Source organism: Hyperolius riggenbachi, chromosome 12 (genome assembly GCF_040937935.1).
Source record: "Hyperolius riggenbachi isolate aHypRig1 chromosome 12, aHypRig1.pri, whole genome shotgun sequence".
NCBI lineage: Eukaryota > Metazoa > Chordata > Amphibia > Anura > Hyperoliidae > Hyperolius > Hyperolius riggenbachi.
The window spans coordinates 232,444,059-232,463,316 of record NC_090657.1 but is presented as its reverse complement, the minus strand read 5'-3'; the positions used below and the strand labels follow the sequence as shown (position 1 = coordinate 232,463,316).

Below are 19,258 nucleotides of genomic sequence, written 5' to 3'. Positions count from 1 at the left end.
AAAGTGTTTTTTTTTTTTTTTTTTTTTTTTAAACGAACAATAATATTTATTAAAATAAAATAAATAAACATGGGGGGAGCCATCAGACCCCACCAGCAGAGAGCTCTGTTGGTGGGGAGAAAAGGGGGATCACTTGTGTGCTGTGTTGTGCGGCCCTGCAGCTTGGCCTTAAAGCTGCAGTGGCCATTTTCACTAAAAATGGCCTGGTCACTAGGGGGGTTTAGCCCTGCAGTCCTCAAGAGGTTAAATAATATCGCCCACGTGAGCCATAGGGAAACATGGACATTACATCGCACATCAGTTGTCCATTCAATTATAACTGACAGCAACTGATATATAACTGACACTAACTGATATAGATCAGTTCTGCTAAAATCTTGTCAGAACTAGAAGGAATCGTTGTAAGAAGAAAATGGTGAGCTTCTGAGAGAAACTGACAGATAGTTAAGTATGTAATAATCATTTGCAGGTACAGCATGTTTATTTTAAACCATTTTATTCATTTCAGGTTCACTTTAAAGGACACCTGTAGTGAGGGATTTGGAGGCGGCCATATTTATTTCCTATTAAACCATACCAGTTACCTGGCTGTCGTGCTGATCTCTTTGGCTGCAGTAGTGTCTGTCACACACCTGGAACAAGCATGCAGCTAATCCAGTCACACTTCAGTCAGAGCACCTGATCTGCATGCTTGTTCAGGGTCTATGGCTAAAAGTATTAGAGGCAGAGGATCAGCAGGACAGCCAGGCAAAAAGGCATTATTTAAAAGGAAATAAATATGTCCGCCTTTATATCCCTTTCGCTTCAGGTGTACTTAAAACTAGTGTCCCCAGAGTGATGTCACACTGATGTGAGTTGTTTTAACGTTTTAGAGGAGGGGTTGTCGTGTAATCACAGCAACTTGGCGGAAAGCATGTGGCGCGCTCATATGCTGCCTCTGCCACCTAGGGGAAGAGTGTGATTATTACAGCCACTTACCTCCCCCTCCCATTCTGCCCATCACTGGGTTGCTGGCTATGGTTAGCTAGGAGTGTTATTCTCCAATCACAGAGTGCGTTGTAGGGGATGGGTGTTGTTGGGATTGCATGATCTGAGTAGCCAGAAGTATGGTGGTTGTCCAACTGGATGGTGGCTGTCATGTGACCACCCCCCCCCCCCCCACCTTCACCCCCCAAGAGGTGGGTATCCCAGTGAGTATGGGAGGTGAGGGGTACATTTATTAGAGCCTCAAACCAATCATCTCTATTGGTGCCCCAGTGTAGGTTGTGGAATGGGCGGGTGATTCCGATTGGCTGCTGTACAGAATTCTTCCATTTTGCGTCCCTCTGGCTGGACACGCGCCTCATCGCTTGCTGCTATTGAGTTCTCAACAACGTAAGAGGGTAACCCTTCTGGCCCGCCTATGAGACAAAGCTATTCCATCTTGACGCCAATGCTAATTACCAATCACATTTAACTAGGCAAATTAATCGTCAAGCTTTTAAACGGGCCCAGAGATGACATCGTAGCCCTTCGCTGTCTGCAGGCCTGGCTCCGCCACAGATCTGTCTGCTAAACACATCGTATATCCTGGTTTATGATCTGCTCTCTACCAGCTCCGTCCGCCTTCTCTCATACTGTTTTACAGATTTTTTTTTTTTTTATAGCTATTACGGTTGTCAGCTTAATGCAAATAGTAGCGTTACAGTTTCAGAAAAGCCCAGTGGATTTTACAAACAGAACAAAATACATGTTAAAGTGAACCTGAATTGAGTAAAATTATTTTAAATAAACTATGTACCTGCAAATGTATATCACATACTTAACTCACCGTCAGTTCCTCTCAGAAGCTCACCACTTTTTTTTTTTCTTACAATGATTTCTTCCAGCTCTGACAAGATTTTGTCAGAACTGAAATATATCCGTTGCAATCAGTTATATATCAGTAGCTGTCAGTTATAACAAAAAGGACAAGTGATGAGCAAGGTAATGTCCATGTTTCCCTATGGCTCAGGTGATATTACAGTTTAACAGTGTGCTGACCAGGAAGCTGTTATGGGGTAATCGCCATTTTCAAAATGGAGGACAGAGCATTCCATTGGTCACAATGGATGCAGGAGAGGAGAAAGAGATTGAGGAGTAGATTACACAGGAGGTGAGTATGATGTGTATGTTTATGACTTTCAATCTTCATTTCCAGTTTGCTTTAAAATCACAGCTGCATCTGAAACAAGGCAAACTGTAATGGAAATCACGGCAATAAAGGCCCTTTGCAAACACTGCTATATGACCACCTTTCTTACTACTGTGCTGCAATCCGTCTGGCGTACGGCACTAATACGACGCATTTGCGACGCATCACGTTCTTGGAAATGCGCCCAAAATTGCGGTATGAGTAAGAAGCCTTAGTGAATACATGCAGAGTATAGAAGCAATTTGCTGGATAGAATACCTGCGTTTATTAGCCAGTTTTGATTCCTAAACTTCAGTGCAGCTCTCATCCTCTCCGTTTTGGATGCACCGGCTAGCTGGGCCAGTCTGGAGTGACCATGTGACATAAAGAGTAGGATTAACAGGAAATTCCAGTCTGCATTTCTCCTTATGCGTAACTCACAATGGAAATATGTTCTCTGTGTCTATGCAGTCTTAATTGTTCACAGCGTGTGGATTTTTAATATCTGAAAGTTTATTTGTTTGTGCAATCATTTTTTGTTTCCCTTAATGATTGTTAATCGATCGCTAGGGTGACCGTTTTGAGAACAGATGCTGCTCACATCTGACCTTTTCTCAAACACTACTAAAATGTTAGTACATGCTCTTATAATGTCTTGCCTGGACTATTGTAACAAGCTGCTTTATGGACTTCCTACTAACAGACTGGCACCACTCCAATCTATACTGACCTCAGCTACTCCTCTCATTCATCTCTCCTCTCCCTCTTCCTCTGCTGCTCCTCTCTGACAAGCTCTTCACTGGCTGCCAATTACCCAGAGGATCGATTTCAAACTCCTAACCCTAACCTACAAAGCTCTCCACAATCTCTCTCCCCATCTCTTCACTACAGAGTACATAGTCATGTCACTGACTGTCCTCAGAAGAGCTCACACTCTAATCCCTACCATAGTCATAGTCTAATATACTACCATATTATTATTCTGTATTTATATAGCACTGACATCTTCTGCAGCACATTACAGAGTACATAGTCATGTCACTGACTGTCCTCAGAGCTCACACACTAATCCTACCATAGTCAGTCTTGTGTCTTACCATATTATTACTACTATTATTATTATTATTATTATTATTATTATGTATTTATATAGCACTGACATCTTCTGCAGCACATTACAGAGTACTTAGTCATGTCACTAACTGTCCTCAGAAGAGCTCACAATCTAATCCTACCATAGTCAGTCTCATGTCCTACCATATTATTATTATTATTATTATTATTATTATTATTATTATTTATTTATATAGCACTGACATCTCCTGCAGCATGGGGGGGGGGGGGGTATTTGGGGGTGTACACACATTCAGGTTTGATTGGGCAATGTTATCACTTCTGTAGAGTTAGAGATTATTTGCACAATCTGCTCATGATATTCAGAATGTTGCTGTCCCTCATACTGAGTGGATGTTGTAAGATTGGTCATTCATTGGGCAATCCCAAATGAGTAAGTAAGTGGGCGGGGTCTGTTTAAACTGGAGCACAGACAGTAGTAAAAACATCAAACTAAAAATAATCTAGTATCTCCATAACCTGTGTCCAAGCTGGGGAAGTTGTTAGTGAAGCCACCAAGAATAGGAGTATGAATAACATTTATTAATTTTTCAAAATGTATTAACGTTTCATCTGAAGAGATACCAAAATATAAAGCTTTTATTTTGTAATGAAACCTGCACAAGGGTGTATGTGCCGCCCCTGACCTGCGTCCTACAGATCTGCAGCGTGCAGAATACACTCCTATCTCCTATAGGATTCCACAACGCTTCGCTGCTGCGTAATTCCCATATGATATATATATTTAGGTAGCAGGATCTATTCTCAGTAACGTATATGGTGAGAGGGAGAGGTTGTAAACCTTTCTGTAATATGTCCATAAATGGAAGGCACTGTGAAAGTATTGAGCCCTTTCTGTATAAATAGCAACTCTGTAAAAATATACATTGTATAAATACAGATCCGAAGTCTTGCCAGTCACGTGTCGTTTTGTTGATATGAAAGTCGCATGTGACTTTGTTCCGCGTCGGTGCAATGGCTGCACTGGGTGAAAAGATGCCTGCCCAATTGTTACAAACTGCTAACAGGAAGTGTGGAGAGCTTGTCAGAGCAGCACAGACAGCAATACAAACCGGGCAGGGGATTTAACTCTTTTCACTCTGTCAGTTCTATTGGTGCTGGGGTTCTACTTTAGTCCCCAAGTTTGGGACACGCATCCAATTCTGACTGGCCAATGAGTAGTGAAGTTTGAGGATGAGTAGACCGCAGTGCCTGCATGTCACACTTGGCATACTGTCACTAGTATCTCTGTAAGGCTTTGGCTGTGTCCCGGCTGGTCTCTGCTGTGTTCCAGCTCTTGGAAGGCTGCGGGGGAAGGCACAGTACAGGGAGTACTTCTGATGATGGCTCCCATCTGCCTCCTTCTCGCTCTTCTTCCAGCGCTGCTGTCCAGGTGGACGTATGGATCAATACTTCTCTAAGCAGGGCTGTTAGCCTGGAGGTTTTCTAAGGCCGCCCTCCGCTCTGAACACTCGCGCGGATGTGACCCGGAGGTGTTGAGGGCTCAGGAGGATAAAGACACTATTATAGTTATAAACAGGCTGCTTATGGTTCACTTGGGAAAATTCACCCAAAGCTTTGAAATGGAATATTCACAGGGATCGTTTTACAGCAGCTAAACTCTTGAGCCTATTAGAGCTTCCTGTCTCCCAGACTTAAGAGCTCTCCGGAGAAACAGGATGAAAAACTTTAAATGGAATATATTATGAAGCTATGTGCTTGGGCAGCACCGTAGCCTCCTTCCATATGATGGGGAGGGGGGTTCTCCTTCTCTGTTTTCTCTGCTGTGCCCTCATTGGCTCTTGTACTGGGCTTCACACAGAACCTAGATTTTGGCAGCCAATCATCTGTTGTGGTTCATGGAGCATCTGAGTCAGGTGATTTTCATGTGACAGTGCTTCTCGCTACTTGGCCCCTCCATAGACTGGCTGTGGGGCACCAGGTGCTGATTTTGGATGTGGGCGCCCAGCCATGATCTAGCCGGGCACACTGAACAGTTTTCCCTTTGGCTACTGTGTAGAAGAGGAGGGTTAGTGTTAGGCGAAAAGCTATCGGTGAGGGAGGTTGGCGTTAAGCGTGTAGAAAGAGGTTAGTGTTGAGCAATATGGTTGTGGGGAGGGAGGCTAGTGTTGGGTGTGGAGGAAGGATACTGTTAGGCGATAAGGTAGCAGGGAGGGAGGTTAGTGTTGGGCGTGGAGTAGGATAGTGTTTAGGCGATAAGGAGTCCGGGGGGGGGGGGGGGGGGGGGGTTAGTGTTATGTTGGACATGGAGGAAGATAAAGTTAGTGGATAAGGTAGCAGGGAGGGAGGTTAGTGTTGGGCGTGGAGTAGGATAGTGTTAGGCGATAAGGTGTTCGGGGGGGGGGGGGGGGTAGTGTTGTGTTGGACATGGAGGAGGATAAAGTTAGTGGATAAGGTAGCAGGGAGGGAGGTTAGTGTTGGGTGGGTAAGGAGGTTAGTGTTAGTGATAAGGTGTCAGGGGATGGAACTTAGTGTTGGGCGTGATAAACGAGGATAGTGTTAGGTGATAAGGTGTTGGAGGTGGATAAGGCGGATAGTGTTAGGCGATAAGGTGTCGGGGAGGGAGGTTAGTGTTAGGCATTGAGAAGGAGGTTAGTGTTAGGCATTGAGAAGGAGGTTAGTGTTAGGCATTGAGAAGGAGGTTAGTGTTAGGCATTGAGAAGGAGGTTAGTGTTGGGCATGGTGAGCGAGGATAGTGTTGGGTGATAAGGTGTCAGGGAGGGAGGGTAGTGTTGGGCATGGAGGAGGAAAGTGTTAGGCGATAAGGTGTCGGGGAGGGAGGTTAGTGTTAGGCATTGAGAAGGAGGTTAGTGTTGGGCGTGGTGAACGAGGATAGTGTTGGGCGATAAGGTGTCTGGGAGGGAGGTTAGTGTTGGAGGTGGATAAGGAGGATAGTGTTGGCTGATAAGGTGTCGGGGAGGCAGGGTAGTGTTGGGCATGGAGGAGGAGGTTAGTGTTGGGCATGGAGGAGGAGGTTAGTGTTGGGCGTGGTGAACGAGGATAGTGTTTGGTGATAAGGTGTCGGGGAGGGAGATTAGTGTTGGGCGTGGAGGAGCAGGATAGTTTTAGACTAGGTAGGAGGGTGGGGAGGTTAGTGTTAAGCATTGGGAAGGAGGGTAGTGTTAGGCGATAATGTGGCAGGGAAGAAGGTTAGTGTTTGGTATGGAGATCAGTACATATCTTTAAAGCACATCCGAGCACTTAAAAATTAATGGACATTGTTGGTGAATGCATATCTGCTCCCTCCTTTGCTGCAATTAACTTATTCCTTGTCCAGTGCCAAAAAGTCCATGCCATAGAGTCATGTGATCTCCAAGAAAGCTCCCCCCCCCCCCCCCCCCAATCACCACATTTGAGCATCTGGGAGCGGTGAGGGTGCCACTGATGGATGGCGTAGGACTCTGGATTATGTCACTGGAGTAATTATCCACATCACACTCAGTTGTGTGTTTTTTTTTGTTTTTTTTTTTCTGGATGCCGTTTAACGGCTGGCTGATCGATTTCTCTGGCTGCCTGAAGCGGCTGCGCGTAGCTATAAATAGGAAAGGGCATCATAAAATATTAATCGATGTTGACAGCATTGTTTACGTTCAGCTGATCTCTTTAACATATTGATGGAAGCGTAATAATAACGATATTAATGAGAGAGAAAAAAAGTGTGGGCTCTTGGAAGCCAGGCGGTATACCTATTAACGAGTCTTATCGAATCTGAATCTCGGATGGGGAATGGGGGCGATGATGGATTTTAGCTGCCAGGTGGGCGTTCTCGTTTCCCCACGCCGCAGAGCATTTGGAAGAAGTGGGGCGATCCGCTTGTTTGCGGCAATGTTAATCACGTTCCTCAATGGTGACAAATATTGTGCACAGCGAGTGGTCGGACCGTATGGGGGGAACCTACCGCTGCAGTAATATCAGACGGTTACATAAATGTAATAAACAGTTTTGGGAATATTGCGCTTGTTGCGGACGAAAACAGCAGGAATCCACTAAAACGCTTTACAAAACTCTGTCCTACTCCCCCCTCTCGCCGCGCTAATTGGTTTTTCATTCTATACAAAATGTTCTGAAATTGTCTGGTGTGATTGGTACGGTAAATGGAAAGTTTGCTAAAAAGGGAAAAATGTAAGAAAAAAATAGGACACTGTACCCATTTATGTGAAAAGGGTCTCTTAAAGGACCACTATTGCGAAAAATGTAAAATGCATATAAGAATATACAAATGAGAAGTACATTTCTTCCTGAGTAAGATGAGCCATAAATTACTTTTCTCCTATGTTGCTGTCACTTACAGTAGGTAGTAAAAATCTGACAGAACCGATTTTGGACTAGCCCATCTCCTTACTCTGGATTCTCGGGGTTTCTTTATTTTCCAAAGCACTTAACGAATGGCAGTTGCTCTGTCCAACTTCCAACATTTTTTTTAAATGACCAGGGAGGCTGGCCAGCATCTTTGTATAAATCCTTTTCAGGTAGAGTCTTTATAAAGAATAAAGCCATTCTGAGAATCCCCCATGAAGAGATGGACTAGCCCAAACCCTGTCACTTCTGTCAGATTTCTACTACCTACTGTAAGTGACAGCAACATAGGAGAAAAGTAATTTGTCTCCTCTTACTCAGGAAGAAATGTACTTCTTATTTGTATGTTATGTGTTTAAAATGTTAGGCTGTTGTTGATGAACCTTTGTAAAGCCTGCTATACTCTGGCAGATGGCCACCCGGCATACCCCCAAAATAGATCCTTCTCTGATTGAAATCTGGATAGAGGGGGGATCTATTATGGCCACACACTGCACAAAGATTTTGTGAAAGATTTCAGCATGAGATCCATTAAAGATCCATGGGCCCACCAGTCCCTCAAAGCTGGTGACGGCCCCCCAGGACTCCCCCGCTATACTGGTAGTAAGTCGGCCGTCCACATTAGCTGGTGCCTGAATTAGGTGTCCCTCCGAGTTGCTACAACTCTGAGCAGGAGTAGTAGTTGGCGCGGTCCAGTGTTTGTGTAGGAGCGGTGTGAGCGGTTATTCAGCTTCACCCTGCGGTGAAATGGCCCTCGCTGAGCAGGGCTGCGGAGTCTGAACAAAAATCATCAGTTTATGAAACCTCCAACTCCAGTTACACAAAAATTGCTCTAACTCCTCGACTCAGACGCCAATTCCATAGCCCTTGTAGAGCTATGGAGTGGTTACAACAATCATCCGCCACTTCAGCTTATGAAATCTCTGACTCCAGGTACCCAAAAATGACTCCTCGACCCCGACTCCACAGCCCTGGTGCTGAGAATGAATAGACCCCACTTGCCACTCACCTGCCTGGCTCTTCCCTGCCCCCCCCCCCCCATGTCTCTACTCCGTGACCTAGCGGTGTTATTTGATTATGTATGTGCATACAGTATATCCCCCCAGGTTCTGAGTACTGGCCACCATACCTCCCAACTTTTTGGAATGAGAAAGAGGGACACTTAAGCCACGCCTCTGCCACACCCCTGATCACGCCCTTATCACACCCCTAGTCATGCATACCATAAAGATTTCATAAGAAAAATATGTTGTTTTATAATTCAACCCACACTGGTCCTTTCTATCCTGGTTCATTTTTCTTCATATTAACATTATATAATTAGTAATATATCAATTTAAAGGATGGGAATAAAGTTTATAGTCAAACACATTTTTAGAAGAGAAATATATATATTTACATACCGTAGAAAGAGGGACAAAGTCCTGAAAGAGGGACAAATGAGGAGGAAAGAGGGACAGGGACAGGGCCCCCGAAGAGGGACTGTCCCTCCAGAAGAGGGACATTTGGAAGCTATGTGCAAACACTCCCAAGTCACATAGCAAACTTGTTGCCCTAAAATATGGGGTTACGCTCGAGAGAGGTTAGGGTGCGTAGCATGACAGAAGCCTGCTAACGTATTACAATAGGTGGAACTGATGTCTTTTTCACATGCAGTCCTCAGCCCCTGTGTATGTGTGCTGCGGAGGGCAAAAGCAAAGAGTCTGTGCATGTAATAGCCGGGGAGGCCTTTTATGCAGCTATATAGAAGGCGGGTGCACTTGCTCTTTCTCTCCCAATCTGAGTATACATACCACCGCTCCCCCGCATCGCCCTCTTTCAGCCAAAATTTTAAAGCCCTGTCTGAGCTGTAATTTTCAGCTGGAAATGGATGTAAATTGCGATCGGCCGGCCATGTTGGGGCATTGGTCACTGTGATCAAATCTGCCTGGGGAAAATTGAATAGTGTATGGGCACACCAGTTAACTGTTGTCAGAAATTGCTGAAAATAAGCAATAAAGCGGCACTTCCTGTGCTGGGACGGCACTTCCTGTGCTGGGACGACACTTCCTGTGCTGGGATGACGACAGGAGAGAGACTCTTTGATGCCTCTTTCTGTTGTTACCTATCGACCACAAGACCCACAGACAGGTGATTGATGTGCACTACTCTGATTGGCTGGTTATGGTCATGGGATTGTTTCTCACTTCCTGTGCATGCGGATTCTTACCAGCCAATCAGAGAAGTGCTAATCTATTATGATGACTTTTTTTCAAAATGTTTTTAGTTAAATCCATGTTATTAGTTGTGTAGACACTGACTTGCTAATAACGAATGTGAAATGTGTTCAGCTTGGTATTGTGGCAGTTGGCTGCACACCCTGATTATTTTTGATTGGCTGAAATGAAGCCTGCATGGAAGTGGGAATTATTGGCGTCCCATTGGGCGTCTCTCGTTGTCACATGCTCCTGGTTGTCTGGCAGTCTCCTTTATCCTCATTGTTTCATTTCTTGCCCCGTAGGTGATGCTCGCAGCCTCTTATTGGTCGCTCCTGGCACCGGCGATTGAGATGTCCGCTCATTACGGCAGCCTGTCCTTCCTCCCGGCTGCCATCGGCTTCTTCTTTGGGGCAGCGTTTGTGTATTTAGCGGACCTGCTCTTACCGGCTCTGGTGAGTAACAAATGTTTGCTTTCATTGAGGTTCAAACTTTGCGGAACGCTTGACTTTGGCCCATGAGAACGGCATTCTCTCCAGTACCTCGTCCATGCACTCTGTTTACATAAATGGGTCATCCTGGTTGCTGATTTGCCATGTCCACTTTTGGGTTAATTTGAACTTTAAAGTGTTAAACTACTTACGTTTAAGTTTTGCGTACCTAGAGCATCTGACACCCGGTACTGGGTATTATAAGACACCCCCCCCCCCCCCCCCCAAAAAAAAGAGAAAGGAGCGAGTGTGGCAGGCATACTAAGCGCCACGCCAGGTATAGGTGCCCCCCTCAGTATACATAATAAAGTTGCCCCCAGTATAGGTAGTATAGCTGCTGCCCCCACTGTAGGTAGTTAGTGGCCCGTAGTATAGCTGCCCCCAGCGTAGCTAGTATAGTGGCCCCCAGTATAGCTGCCCCCAGTGTAGGTAATATAGTGGCCCCCAGTATAGCTAGTACAGTAGCCCCTAGTATAGCTAGTATAGTGGCCCCCAGACCCCAGCATAGCTGCCCCAGTGTAGGTAGTATAGTGGCCCCCAGCATAGCTGCCCCCAGTGTAGGTAGTATAGTGGCCCCCAGCATAGCTGCCCCCAGTGTAGGTAGTATAGTGGCCCAGGAGGCGTGGGCAGCGCTCTAAGGAGTGGCAGCGGGGACATCCCTCTCCCTCACCTGGGTCCCCTCCTTCAGCGCTCTCTACCTCCAAAATGCGGCAAACGGGCAGGCAGGCCGGGCGAGCTAGGAGGAGAATAACTCACCTCACTTCCGCGTTACAGCCGTTAGAACGCTGCATCGCTGCCACTTGCCACATCTCCGCCTTCCATACCGTGCTTCCGTTCATAAGGAAGCACAGTGGGGCGGCATTGAAGACACAGAAGTGGCACGTGACGGCGTCGCAGCGTTCGAACCGCTGGAACGCAGAAGTGAGGTGAGTTATTCTCCGTCCGCCCACCCGGCCTGCCTGTTTGCTGCATTTTTCGAGGTAGAGAGCGCTGAAGGAGGGGACCCAGGTGAGGGAGGGGGGGATATTTCTCCCCGCTGCTGTCCCCGCTGACCCTCTGTATAGTGCTACTTTACCTCCTGCTCGGCCTACCACGGGGGTCGTGGCGACACCCCCTGGCTGTCAATCACCCGCTGCACAACGCCCACCCTGTGCCCAATGGTAGGAACGCCACTGGTTTGGGCAAAAGGTTTTTAAAACTAAAGTTATGATTTAATCTGTACAGTGTATTCTCATTGCTAATTTTAGCTCTGGCCTGTAACTTGCAATGTTTGCTCTCAAGATAGGCATATGCTTGGAATAAATGTCACCCTAAATGATCTTTTGTGATTGTTTTTGCTGACAGTTTACCACTAGTAGCTTACTGACTGAGCGTCCCTTTCCATCTCATTGGACAGATGAAGGATCAGTAGGAGGTGCCCTGCTGTGGCTCTTTTGGGAACTACAATCAAAAAAATTTAAGTGTTAACTAAAGGTGCAGTTATGGCGGCATCTGCAGCTCTGTCCATCCTCTGTACAAACTCCTCCCTCAACCCCTCCTTTCTGACGAGTCATGCTGTCTGCTCAGCTGTGTGCAGAGATGAAATAGCTGCTTTGTGTGTTCAGTGCTGTGTCTGGTAATGAGCACATGCAGAGAAGACAGCATGACTCATCAGATGGGAGGGGTTGGGGAGGAGCTAGCGGAGGAGCAGGACAGAGCTGCTGATCCCGCCATGCTATTTGGCCAAATTTCAGCAAAGTATTAAGTCGGCTGTAATGAAAGTAGGAAAACTATTTACTTGATAAGAAACCGGTTGAACTCAATGGACGTATGTCTTTTTTCAATCCAAATAATTATGTAAATTTAAGGCTGGATTTATAGTTGAGGTGCAGGTTCGTGTTGGGCTGCCCCGCAGCATTAACACTGCAAAAAATCGCACAAGGCGCCAACCACGCCCGTTGCCACTCCTCGCCCACTCCCTGCCGGACAGGAACTATGTCACTGGGATTCCTGGAGATCCTCATTGTATTCCCGTCCTGCGTATGTGCGCCGCAAAGCCGTTGCCAACCTTTTTTTAAAGTTATGTGTCACCCGTTGACTTACATGAGATCCACCGCATTGTTGGCAGCAACGCACTGTTGACTTTGCAGCAGCTCAGCGGTGGATTGGGCACTTTCGAGCAGGGCTGTGGAGTTGAAATCGAAGTCGAGGAGTCTGAGCAATTTTGGGTACCTGGAGTCGGAGTCGGTGGTTTCCTAAACTGAGGAGTTGGATGATTTTTGTACCGACTCCATAGCCCTGCTTTTGACGTAACTTGGTAAGGGCAGGATCGGGAAGGTACTAGGGAATCCAGCGCCATCCTTCTTCTTAGGTGAGTACGGTAAGTCTTTTTGTTTTAAGTTGTATACAATGAACAGAGGCGGCAAAAGTATAAGATTAGATTTAATGAGCTTAACCACTTGAGGACCACAGTCTTTCTACCCCTTAAGGACCAGCCACTTTTTTTCCATTCAGACCACTGCAGCTTTCACGGTTTATTGCTCGCTCATACAACCTACCACCTAAATGAATTTTGGCTCCTTTTCTTGTCACTAATAAAGCTTTCTTTTGGTGCTATTTGATTGCTCCTGCGATTTTTACTTTTTATTATATTCATCAAAAAAGACATGAATTTTGGCAAAAAAATGATTTTTTTAACTTTCTGTGCTGACAATTTTCAAATAAAGTAAAATTTCTGTATACATGCAGCGCGAAAAATGTGGACAAACATGTTTTTGATAAAAAAAAAAACATTCAGTGTATATTTATTGGTTTGGGTAAAAGTTATAGCGTTTACAAACTATGGTGCAAAAAGTGAATTTTGCCATTTTCAAGCATCTATGACTTTTCTGACCCCCTGTCATGTTTCATGAGGGGCTAGAATTCCAGGATAGTATAAATACCCCCCAAATGACCCCATTTTGGAAAGAAGACATCCCAAAGTATTCACTGAGAGGCATAGTGAGTTCATAGAAGATATTATTTTTTGTCACAAGTAAGCGGAAAATGACACTTTGTGACAAAAAAAAAAAGAAAAAAAAAAAGAATCCATTTCTTCTAACTTGCGACAAAAAAAAATGAAATCTGCCACGGACTCACCATGCCCCTCTCTGAATACCTTGAAGTGTCTACTTTCCAAAATGGGGTCATTTGTGGGGTGTGTTTACTGTCCTCGCATTTTGGGGGGGCTAATTTGTAAGCACCCCTGTAAAGCCTAAAGGTGCTCATTGGACTTTGGGCCCCTTAGCGCAGTTAGGCTGCAAAAAAGTGCCACACATGTGGTATTGCCGTACTCAAGAGAAGTAGTAGAATGTGTTTTGGGGTGTATTTTTACACATACCCATGCTGGGTGGGAGAAATATCTCTGTAAATGACAATTTTTTCATTTTTTTTACACACAATTGTCCATTTACAGAGTTATTTCTCCCACCCAGCATGGGTATGTGTAAAAATACACCCCAAAACACATTGTACTACTTCTCCCGAGTACGGCGATACCACATGTGTGGCACTTTTTTGCACCCTAACTGCGCTAAAGGGCCCAAAGTCCAATGAGTACCTTTAGGATTTCACAAGTCATTTTGCGGAATTTGATTTCCAGACTACTCCTCACGGTTTAGGGCCCCTAAAATGCCAGGGCAGTATAGGAACCCCACAAATGACCCCATTTTAGAAAGAAGACACCCCAAGGTATTCCGTTAGGAGTATGGTGAGTTCATAGAAGATTTTATTTTTTGTCAAAAGTTAGCGGAAAATTGATTTTTATTGTTTTTTTCACAAAGTGTCATTTTCCACTAACTTGTGACAAAAAATAAAATCTTCTATGAACTCACCATACTCCTAACGGAATACCTTTGGGTGTCTTCTTTCTAGAATGGGGTCATTTGTGGGGTTACTATACTGCCCTGGCATTTTAGAGGCCCTAAACCGTGAGGAGTAGTCTTGAAACCAAATGTCGCAAAATGACCTGTGAAATCCTAAAGGTACTCATTGGACTTTGGGCCCCTTAGCGTACTTAGGGTGTAAAAAAGTGCCACACATGTGGTACCGCCGTACTCAGAAGAAGTAGTATAATGTGTTTTGGGGTGTATTTTTACACATACCCATGCTAAGTGGGAGAAATATCTCTGTAAATGACAATTGTTTGATTTGTTTTACACACAATTGACCATTTACATAGAAATTTCTCCCACCCAACATGGGTATGTGTAAAAATACACCCCAAAACACATTATACTACTTTTCCTGAGTACGGCGGTACCACATGTGTGACACTTTTTTGCAGCCTAGGTGCGCTAAGGGGCCCAACGTCCTATTCACGGGTCATTTTGAGGCATTTGTTTTCTAGACTACTCCTCGCGGTTTAGGGCCCCTAAAATGCCAGGGCAGTATAGGAACCCCACAAGTGACCCCATTTTAGAAAGAAGACACCCCAAGGTATTCCGTTAGGTGTATGGCGAGTTCATAGAAGATTTTATTTTTTGTCACAAGTTAGTGAAAAATGACACTTTGTGAAAAAAACCCAATAAAAATCAATTTCCGCTAACTTTTGACAAAAAATAAAATCTTCTATGAACTCGTCATACACCTAACAGAATACCTTGGGGTGTCTTTTTTTCTAAAATGGGGTCACTTGTGGGGTTCCTATACCGCCCTGGCATTTTACGGGCCCAAAACCGTGAGTAGTCTGGAAACCAAATGTCTCAAAATGACTGTTCAGGGGTATAAGCATCTGCAAATTTTGATGACAGGTGGTCTATGAGGGGGCGAATTTTGTGGAACCGGTCATAAGCAGGGTGGCCTTTTAGATGACAGGTTGTATTGGGCCTGATCTGATGGATAGGAGTGCTAGGGGGGTGACAGGAGGTGATTGATGGGTGTCTCAGGGGGTGGTTAGAGGGGAAAATAGATGCAATCAATGCACTGGGGAGGTGATCGGAAGGGGGTCTGAGGGGGATCTGAGGGTTTGGCCGAGTGATCAGGAGCCCACACGGGGCAATTAGGGCCTGATCTGATGGGTAGGTGTGCTAGGGGGTGACAGGAGGTGATTGATGGGTGTCTCAAGGTGTGATTAGAGGGGGGAATAGATGCAAGCAATGCACTGGCGAGGTGATCAGGGCTGGGGTCTGAGGGCATTCTGAGGGTGTGGGCGGGTGATTGAGTGCCCTAGGGGCAGATAGGGGTCTAATCTGATAGGTAGCAGTGACAGGGGGTGATTGATGGGTAATTAGTGGGTGTTTAGGGTAGAGAACAGATGTGAACACTGCACTTGGGAGGTGATCGGACGTCGGATCTGCGGGCAATCTATTGGTGTGGGTGGGTGATCAGATTGCCCGCAAGGGGCAGGTTAGGGGCTGATTGATGGGTGGCAGTGACAGCGGGTGATTGATGGGTGGCAGTGACAGGGGGTGATTGATGGGTGATTGATAGGTGATTGACAGGTGATCAGTGGGTTATTACAGGGAAGGACAGATGTAAATAATGCCCTGGCGAATTGATAAGGGGGGGGTCTGAGGGCAATCTGAGCGTGTAGGCGGGTGATTGGGTGCCCGCAAGGGGCAGATTAGGGTCTGATCTGATGGGTAACAGTGACAGGTGGTGATAGGGGGTGATTGATGGGTAATTAGTGGGTGTTTAGAGGAGAGAATAGATGGAAACACTGCGCTTGGGTGGTGATCTGATGTCGGATCTGCGGGCGATCTATTGGTGTGGGTGGGTGATCAGTTTGCCCGCAAGGGGCAGGTTAGGGGCTGATTGATGGGTGGCAGTGACAGGGGTGATTGATGGGTGGCAGTGACAGGGGGTGATTGATGGGTGATTGACAGGTGATCAGTGGGTTATTACAGGGAAGGACAGATGTAAATAATGCCCTGGCGAATTGATAAGGGGGGGGTCTGAGGGCAATCTGAGCGTGTAGGCGGGTGATTGGGTGCCCGCAAGGGGCAGATTAGGGTCTGATCTGATGGGTAACAGTGACAGGTGGTGATAGGGGGTGATTGATGGGTAATTAGTGGGTGTTTAGAGGAGAGAATAGATGGAAACACTGCGCTTGGGTGGTGATCTGATGTCGGATCTGCGGGCGATCTATTGGTGTGGGTGGGTGATCAGTTTGCCCGCAAGGGGCAGGTTAGGGGCTGATTGATGGGTGGCAGTGACAGGGGTGATTGATGGGTGGCAGTGACAGGGGGTGATTGATGGGTGATTGACAGGTGATCAGTGGGTTATTACAGGGAAGGACAGATGTAAATAATGCCCTGGCGAATTGATAAGGGGGGGTCTGAGGGCAATCTGAGCGTGTAGGCGGGTGATTGGGTGCCCGCAAGGGGCAGATTAGGGTCTGATCTGATGGGTAACAGTGACAGGTGGTGATAGGGGGTGATTGATGGGTGATTGATGGGTAATTAGTGAGTGTTTAGAGGAGAGAATAGATGGAAACACTGCGCTTGGGTGGTGATCTGATGTCGGATCTGCGGGCGATCTATTGGTGTGGGTGGGTGATCAGTTTGCCCGCAAGGGGCAGGTTAGGGGCTGATTGTTGGGTGGCAGTGACAGGGGGTGATTGATGGGTGATAGGTGATTGGCAGGTGATTGACAGGTGATCAGTGGGTTATTACAGGGAAGGACAGATGTAATTAATGCACTGGTGAATTGATAAGGGGGGGGGGGGGGGGGGTCTGAGGGCAATCTGAGCGTGTGGGCGGGTGATTGGGTGCCCGCAAGGGGCAGCTTAGGGTCTGATCTGATAGGTAACAGTGACAGGTGGTGATAGGGGGTGATTGATGGGTGATTGATGGGTAATTAGTGGGTGTTTAGAGAAGATAACAGATGTAAACAATACATTTGGGAGGTAATCTGACGGCGGGTTTGCGGGCAATCTAATGGTGTGGGTGGGTGATCAGATTGCCCGCAAGGGGCAGGTTAGGGGCTGATTGATGGGTGGCAGTGACAGGGGGTGACAGGGGGTGATTGATGGGTGATAGGTGATTGGCAGGTGATTGACAGGTGATCAGTGGGTTATTACAGGGAAGAACAGATGTAATTAATGCACTGGCGAATTGATAAGGGGGGGTCAGAGGGCAATCTGAGCGTGTTGGCGGGTGATTGGGTGCCCGCAAGGGGCAGATTAGGGTCTGATAGGTAAAAGTGACAGGTGGTGATAGGGGGTGATTGATGGGTGATTGATGGGTAATTAGTGGGTGTTTAGAGGAGAGAATAGATGTAAACAATGGATTTGGGAGGTGATCTGATGTCGGATCTGCGGGCGATCTATTGGTGTGGGTGGGTGATCAGATTGCCCGCAAGGGGCAGGTTAGGGGCTGATTGTTGGGTGGCAGTGACAGGGGGTGATTGATGGGTGATTGATGGGTGATTGACGGGTGATTGACGGGTGATTGACAGGTTATCAGGGAAGATAGATGCATACAGTACACAGGGGGGGGGGGGGTCTGGGGGGGGGGTCTGGGGAGAATCTGAGGGGTGGGGGGGTGATCAGGAGGGGGCAGGGGGCAGGGGGGGGGGATAAAAAAAAATAGCGTTGACAGATAGTGACAGGGAGTGATTGATGGGTTATTAGGGGGGTGATTGGGTGCAAACAGGGGTCTGGGGGGTGGGCAGGGGGGGGTCTGAGGGGTGCTGTGGGCGATCAGTGGGCGGGGGGGGGCAGATCAGTGTGTTTGGGTGCAGACTAGGGTGGCTGCAGCCTGCCCTGGTGGTCCCTCCGACACTGGGACCACCAGGGCAGGAGGCAGCCTGTATAATACACTTTGTATACATTACAAAGTGTATTATACACTTTGTAGCGGCGATCGCGGGGTTAACATCCCGCCGACGCTTCCGTATGGCCGGCGGGATGTTACGGCGGGTGGGCGGAGCCAGTTGCCGGGGGAAGCGCGCGTCATCAATGACGCGATCGCTCCCCCGGCATGCCTAAAGGACGCGCCGCCTGAAGGCGTATTGCGGTCCTTTAGGCGTCCACTTTGCCGCCGCCCATGGGCTGTGGGCGGTCGGCAAGTGGTTAAAACCAACTGAAATGGCAAAAATGAAGGAGGAAGTGGTGGTCTTACCTCCCTCAAGCAGATACGACTGCAATTCAGACAGTCAAACACATTTATAAGAAACTCCCATAAAAAAATTAGCAACACGTTTCGCAGGCTCAATCCCGCTTCATCAGGCAATACAGGGAGGAGTTTCAAGCGATCTGCACAAGGATTCAAGTTAAGCACCTCTGTCTACTTTTGGCGCCTCTGTTTATTGTATAGAATTTGGAGTCCACCCTGGGTGGAGGGTTGCTACCCTTTTCTCCTGTCTACAGAGAGCGACTTCTTAATCCTGAGTGGGGTCAGGACAATCTCCCCACCTGCCTTTACAGTGGTTGCCTGCTGGTGACCGTGACTTGTGAGTATCTAGCAATACAAACTTATTGCCACCTTATCCAGTACGTATTACACCATTGGGGCTCTTGGTGTTCCCTGTTATTATATTTGTTTTAAGTTGCTTCAGGTTTGCTTTAAGCATTTGATGTCAGACGCTTATGGAAGCCCATTTCTGATTGGCTCTCGTTGTGCATTGCCACGTTTATTATAAATGAAGGATTTTACGAGATAATGACTCCTGTAGCATGATGCCTCTTAGCGCTCAGCCCCTCCGTACGTTTCCGCGCCGTGTGATTAGATCTGCGGTCTGTCAGTCGTACCGCTCCTCCATGGCTGTTATTATCGCCATTATCCACGCTGACAATGTCACATTTCTGCTGGGGAAGAAGAATACCTTTTATAAAAAGGGCTGACAGGTTATTTTTATGATCTTTCTCCTGCTGTGTCTTATTAATGCTTCCGATAAATGACTTTCCATACGGCGCTTCGCTACCACCAGCCGCACGGCGAGATTCCTCTCGTCCCGGAACTGTCAGCATAAAGAGAGAGCCCCATTTACTACCAGGCAGACGAGGGCCGCCCCCTCTAGCAGCAGTGATG

At 46.8% G+C, this 19,258-nt stretch overlaps 1 protein-coding gene across 5 annotated transcripts in view; it reads left to right on the top strand.

The window, feature by feature from the left end:
* The window catches only part of SLC39A11 (solute carrier family 39 member 11), a 665,003-nt gene that overhangs the window by 88,399 nt on the left and 557,346 nt on the right, over positions 1-19,258 (top strand). For all 5 annotated transcript variants that reach the window (XM_068264569.1, XM_068264567.1, XM_068264568.1 and 2 more), the window contains exon 4: positions 10,083-10,232. In XM_068264569.1, the coding sequence (XP_068120670.1) occupies positions 10,083-10,232 (150 nt within the window). The remainder of the gene's footprint in view (positions 1-10,082; positions 10,233-19,258) is intronic.